This window comes from Malania oleifera, chromosome 6 (genome assembly GCF_029873635.1).
Source record: "Malania oleifera isolate guangnan ecotype guangnan chromosome 6, ASM2987363v1, whole genome shotgun sequence".
In the NCBI taxonomy this organism is placed as follows: Eukaryota; Viridiplantae; Streptophyta; class Magnoliopsida; order Santalales; family Ximeniaceae; genus Malania; species Malania oleifera.
The window spans coordinates 3,548,986-3,555,797 of record NC_080422.1 but is presented as its reverse complement, the minus strand read 5'-3'; the positions used below and the strand labels follow the sequence as shown (position 1 = coordinate 3,555,797).

The 6,812-nt window shown below is 36.1% G+C and overlaps 1 protein-coding gene across 2 annotated transcripts; it reads right to left on the bottom strand.

Moving 5' to 3' along the window:
* Positions 1-750: 750 nt before the first annotated feature.
* Positions 751-6,267, bottom strand: LOC131158311 (uncharacterized WD repeat-containing protein C3H5.08c). Of its 2 annotated transcripts, none has more exons than XM_058113086.1 (8): positions 5,767-6,267; positions 4,179-5,355; positions 3,948-4,059; positions 3,673-3,830; positions 3,535-3,586; positions 2,037-2,116; positions 1,841-1,934; positions 751-1,667 (listed from the first exon to the last, which is right to left on the bottom strand). In XM_058113086.1, exons 2-8 carry the CDS (start codon positions 5,328-5,330, stop codon positions 1,105-1,107), a joined length of 2,211 nt encoding a protein of 736 aa, XP_057969069.1. In that variant the 5' UTR covers positions 5,331-5,355; positions 5,767-6,267; the 3' UTR covers positions 751-1,104. The 2 variants fall into 2 exon arrangements, with proteins under 2 accessions (XP_057969069.1, XP_057969070.1); XM_058113087.1 differs by having other exon boundaries at positions 3,948-4,038.
* Positions 6,268-6,812: the final 545 nt, after the last annotated feature.

The window sequence follows — 6,812 nt, the reverse complement described above, 5'->3', positions numbered from 1 at the left end:
TAACTTGAATGTTGAACCATTATAATTTTTGATAACTAATGACTAAATAATAATTTTATGTTTTAAGGGAGATTTAAATTTGAATTTATACAAATTTTAAATAAAATATTATACATTAAGTTTTACCTAAGTTCATATTAAATCCAAATCAAAGGTTCGAAACGGAATAAGCCGTTCTATGTTGTAAAATTTACATTTTTTGGAGGCAAAGTTGATGAATAAAGCCTTATATTCATTCTAACCATCAAAACAATGATGGGAAGAAGTCTAATTCAGTCAAAAGGTAATTTTGCACAAATTAAGAAGTGAACCATATAAGATATGTTCACTGTATTTTAGACCATTCTGATGAGCTTACCCCTATTAAGAAGTATTTAAGTGCAAAATAGATGGCCCTTATAGTCCACACTGCAAATGCTTTGATTTTTGAAAATAGTTTGCAGAAGTAAAAGGTTAAGCTGAAAAAGTTAAAAACACAAAAATAAACCAACAAAGAAACAAATATACATTAGCCAAGTCCAGTTGTATTCCCCCAACAAAAAATAAAAACAAAAACAAAAGCAACTTCACCCCATCAGCCATCTCTCTCTCTCTCTCTCTCTCTCTCTCTCTCTCTCTCTCTCTCTCTTATAAGCCCTAAAAAACAGCAAAATTTAGCACATGAACCTGTGTACTTTGCAACTGAAAATTGGAAGCAAAATATAACCCAGACCCCCCCCCCCTTCTTTTTCTCTCTCAACACAAGAGACATTTAGAAGCCACAAAGGCATCAAATTTAGCAACTTTACATTGTAGCTGGCAAGCCTAAACCTGTCAATAGAAACAAATCAAAGAATCATATATTAATTAACCCATATAATTGGAACCCTACACACCAGCCAACAACCTGCTGGCTAACAAGCCAGATGGTGCAAAAACAAAGGTGCCAGCAGGCACAGCTTAGTTGGATTATTTTACATCTTGTCATCTATAAGGGCCTGCACTTCTCTTCTCGACCCAATTTTCTTCGTCATCTACCCTGCACTTTGAAGGACATTTTCACATAAAAAAACCCTTCTGCAACCATCAATTGAGTCCTCCAAAATGCTCAAATGTTTATGGGTTTCAACGATGGACAGGTAACCCATAATTGTGGTATGTTCTTATCCATCCATCCCATCCTGCTGTTACGATCACAAGACCCCACATGTGAGGAGAACTCGACATGCTATGGCATGCACTCTTCAGAGACTTGTACTCTGATTTGCACATTGAGGGTGAAACCCCCACGGGACTTGAATTGGAAAGTTTCTCCTCTGGCCAGGTTGCAGATCCCTTTGGTGAAGGCTCCAACAGAAGCCCAGGGCTCAAAGAGAAAGAAGTTGGAGTAGGTAATGAGGGCTTTCTGGGGTGTGAATTCTCATTTTCAAAGCTGTTTCTCAGCATGTCACCTGTAACTGTTGGGGATGAAAGGGTATCTGGAATGTTTTTTGTGCCAGACCAAGGTATAGCAATTGAAGCGTTGTGGGATAAAAAGCTTTCATAACACTTGAGGTTCTTCACTCGGGAAGGCCCCTTGTCCTGGCTGTTAATATAGTTCCAGATGTAGACGTTAGAATCGTCACTCGTTGAAACGATATGCTTTCCATCTGCAGTGAAAGACAGATGGCTTCCAGCATTTCTAAGACCTGAATATTGGAGAGGAGAAAATAATAATAAAAGATGATCATTAAGAACTGAAAAAAATGCAGACCACACAAGTAGGGATATTTAACGTGGTAGCTTGCAAAACAAGAAGTAACTTTTAGAAAATTTATCAAGTATGTTTTTTAAAAAGTTGAGATAAAGCAACAATACCAACCCCTGAATTTGCGAATGACATCAACTCCACAAAGCATTCGAACACGTGAATCAGCAGAAGTGACCATTACCTTGGCTGGATTGTCTGGGCAAAACTGGGATGGAAACATAATGGGGGTAAGTCTACTAAAATATCTGACAAAATACCTTGTTAAAAATGAAAGGAGTACCATGATAAAAGGAGGAGGAGAAAGTACCTGAAAACCTGTTATCCTCTTCCATGGTAGTTTCTTTTTGCCCTGTAAGCATATTTGTGTGTCCATTTGCAATTGATTATCTGAACCATACAAAATATGATCAAAAGGTGTTTCAATCAGGTAATATCTTTGTATATTACTATATTTAATAAGGAAATAAGAAATCAACATATCTAATGTCAAACAGACAAAAGGTTCAGTTATATTATTATATCATCACCAAAGATTCAAAAACAGAAAACTGGAAACTCTTTACACCCGAGATTCGAAAATCTCTTCAGAAAAAAAGGAAGAAAAAACATTAACAGCTCGGTCATGTTCATTAAATTACAATTTTTGAATGACTCAATGCCCTGATAATATGATTACAAGAATTGCCAGAACTAACTTAAGTACTAAAACACATTTATTTTCCATTTACATTTATCTTAACCATATATATATATATATATATATATATATATTATGTACGTATGTGTGTATGCAAGTATAGATATTGTGTTTGAGCTTAGCATCTGGAGATCGCCTTCAAGCCTATCTATGTTAAAACTACCAGTGTCTCACCTTTTGGCAAAATTACTCTTTAAGGCTCAAGTTCTGCATTCAGTTTATAAGTTGTTCAGGAAGCCAGGATAATTATAGCATTAGCGCGTTTCCATTGTTTATCCATCGGTCGTGTTACATGTTTTCAGTGCAAACCGACTCCCCCTCCTTTCTCTAATCAAATAATAAATAAATAGAATCAAGTTATAGTTTGCTTTTCACAATGATGCCAATACTGAGACCCAAAAGCAATATGACAGTATCAATGGATAATTATACAAAGTATAAGGGTTTTTTTGATAAATAACTAAAAAAATAAATACAAAGGTCACAAATATAGATAACTAAACAGCAATCCCACAAATCTGCTCCACAGACACAGAAACCAAGCTTCTGACTCTAACATGTTGACCTTCGTGACAAAGAATTTACTATTACTTGGCCATATTTGCTCAGCAACTTAAATAATTCATAATGGGCTTGAGAGTAAATATTATAGGCATAGAAAAGGAATTAAAGAAATTTAAAAAATTATAAAAAAAATAGAAAAAAAAAAACGAAGATTAATTTTATAAAAAAGTAACTGAAGAAATATTACAAGCATCATGCGTCGGAGGGCAAGTTAAATTAAACATCATTATTTTTCTCTCTTCAATTAAAATGCATCAAATAAAGCAGTTGCATCTTGAGCATAACAAGTTGAAATCCTTGCTAAAAAATAAGTGCAGGAAGGAAGTATTCATAAACAAATATGACATGTAAAATAACATGTCCTTTGCACTTGCATAGAATCAATATCTCATATCATTTAAACCCGACCAGAATCAGCAGCGCCAAGCATTGGGAAGGAAGTACCAGCATCCTCAAACTTCTCAATGCATGGTGAATCTGACATATGATGATACTAGCAAAATACTACTGACAAAGAATATAGTTCTGAAACCGTAATGGATACCTGTGATATCATAAAAATGGCAGCTGCCTGTCATGGAGCCCACAATTCCTCCCTGCAAGAATAAAATAAAAAATTAAGATTTGTTTTAACCACAATTACGACTACTACTACTATGATTACTACTACTAAGGACCAAACCTTGCCATCTGGGCGATAGCATACGGCAGTGATTATTTCTCTAATATCAGTCCAATCAACAACACGACAGCCAAGCACTTCCCAAATGCGAACTTTTCCATCTATCGAACCACTAATGAAGTAATTATCATCCATTGGGTTGAAGTCTATGCAAGTAACTGCATTAATCATGGTTATAATAAACAAACCAATATTAGAAAATGTTAACCAACATTGATAAAAAATATATATTAAATTTTCTAACAAGGGATGCACATATGCAGAAAGGGGCTCACCATAATTATTATGAGAGAAAACTCTGAGACATCGGTTGCATCCCACTTGCCACAAGCGAACTGTTTTATCGACAGAGGATGAAAGCAGGTACTGCAAATAATACAAATATAACTGAAACAACATCAATTACTGCATTCTGGCAACTAAACTTCAAAGAAAAAATTATGTGCAGTTTTATTAACAAATGATGACAAAAACCAGAAGCAATGCTTGGTACAGATAACACTAACCCCTTTCCTCGACCATGATAGATCCAAGACCTCACCACTGTGCCCATGGAACTCATGCAAAGGCTTCTCCAATAGGTGGAAGACCTTCTGTGGGAAAATGACAAAAGTCAAATCTGATGATTTCGTCGACCTCTTCATCTTACTCAATTTCTCCTTGTCCACATCGAGAGGGGACAATTCGGAAAGATCATTCGCTTGAAAGTACAAACACGAAGGATCCATGTCTGAAATGTCAAACTTATTCGACCTCTCCTCCTCAATCACCTTCCAGATGCGCACAATTCCATCTTCACCAGCACTTGCCAGGTATTTTCCGTCGAGGCTGAACTTCATTGCTGATATTGAGCCCTCATGTGCAGGGAATTCTTGTCCCATGAAAAGGGAAGATAATTCCTTCGATTTTTTCCTGTGTGGATAAATCTGAAGTCTTTGGGTCCTCATCCCCTCAATGGGATCAAGGTTATTGCTGCTAAAACGAGCTTGTCCATGGCCATTTGCAATACATGCCACAGCACCTAATCTCCTTAGCCACCCCAAATTGACTTTCTTTTTCATAACTAACAAGTTACTTGCCTCTTCCTCCCTTCTTGAGAGTCGCTGACCAAGAGGAGATGACCCTCGAGCTTTCTGAAACTCTTCATCAATTATCAATCGATTCAAACCCACTTCACGTAGCCTGCTAAATGCCCCTTCATGGCTGAGTTCGTCCACAAAAAGCTGTGATTGACTATCCAAATTTTCAATCTTATGAATAAAATTCTCCTCCACTAATTCAGGATCTTTATTTGACACAAAAGACTCACTTGATGAGCACCCATTTTCTGAGCCCCATGCCCTGAGCACTGCCCCGCTGTCCTGAATGATTCTAAAGTTCTGTATTTCAAAACTGTCACAAGATACATCTCCGGAATTCTCTCTCATAATCGGGTTTTGATCCATACTCAGACCCATCCATCTTAAGAACCTAACACGGCGCTCGTTAACACTGTCAGGTCTCTTAATCCAAAATTCATAGTGAAATTTGTTGGAGGCACAATCAAAAAGGCCACGACTAGAACTACAATCTTCAGAGCAATCTGAACCCAGATCAGACAACTCTTCGCGGGTATCAAAGAATCGATCATCTTCCTCTTCGTTGCAACTCCCCATCATTCCCTAGGGTTCAACCCATGAAACCCTGCCGCAGAAAACACTTAAATTTCAAACCCTATGCTTCGAACAAAACTACTAATATTAAGTGGGCAATTTTAAAATAAAATAAAATAAAAAAACCAAAATCCAAATCGATCCACCGTTAAACCCAACAAGCTTCAAACAAGAACCCAACACAGATCTCGCAGCAAACAACCAACACAACACACATACTGATCACTCCACACATATGATTAATTAAAACGAAACAAAAGAACAAACCCACAAAGTCGGTAACGAAAGGGCATCGAGATCAAATTATAGCACTTCAAAAAAATGAAACAAACAGTTTTCAAAAAACAAGCGCGTCATTCATGACCCAACAAACCAAATTATAACACCAGCAAACCAAAAATTTTAAATAAAATAAAAAGGAGAGAGAGAGAGAGTTGCTGACCTGGGATTCCATGAAATTCCTGTTCAAACTCCAGAAATGGGTTCGCCCATGGAAAGAAACTTCCAATACTTCAATCTATACTGGAGTTGGGAGTTCAGAGGCAAAAAAAAAAAAAAACCCTGAAAACAAATAAGCGAATAGTATTTGTATATGAATTTAATAAGTATGAGAAGAGAAAAATTGCATCGGTATCGACGACCGATTGCCCGAGAAAGAAAAGAGAAAGTTCCGAGAGGTTGAAGACTTGAAGGTGGTTCACAAGTCTCTCTCTCTTTCTCTCTCTCTCTCTCTCTCTCTCTCTCTCTCTCTCTCTCTCTCTCTCTCTCTCTCTCTCTCTGTGGATTCGTTTCCTCGTGGGCAGGTCTACTTCTCTTCTTTGTTGTTCTATGTTCTTCCTCTTGTTCTTCGACGATGTTAAGTGGAGGCGTTTCGGCTTTCCCACTGTTTCACTTTCACCCCGACGCTGCAGCGCCCCATTCACATTATAAAATTGCCTTTTCTGAAGTCGACCTTCATCCAAATATTACCAAATATAAAAACACACCTGCGTATTACCCAACCATCCCATTAAATTCCATTTTTAAGGAATGTTATATATATATATATATATTTAAAAAATATATTACCTGCATGTTATATATACATAGTTTTTATCTTTAAAAAATATTTTTTGATTTTTATTTTTGAAAAAAAGATTAAATTATCCTTTTTTATTTTTTAATCCACAAAGAATTTAATAAAAAAAAATCCAACTAGTTATCAAATTCAATTAAACTTCTTAAGATGTTTATTCTTTTAATCGAAAATAATATATGAATTAGATCAATGAATTTGGTTGAGTTGAGCCTTTAAACCAAAATTTGAGTTAATGTAAACATAGTTGATCCAGAATGACTCATTTGACTCGGTCAAACTAGATGACCCAGCCATTGATCAACCCACCTCTTGCTATAGAAAAATAAAACATAAAAAATTACTAATGTTAATATTTATTTGACCTTTAGGTTTTCTACACTTATTACTGAACAATGATATATTTGTTACCT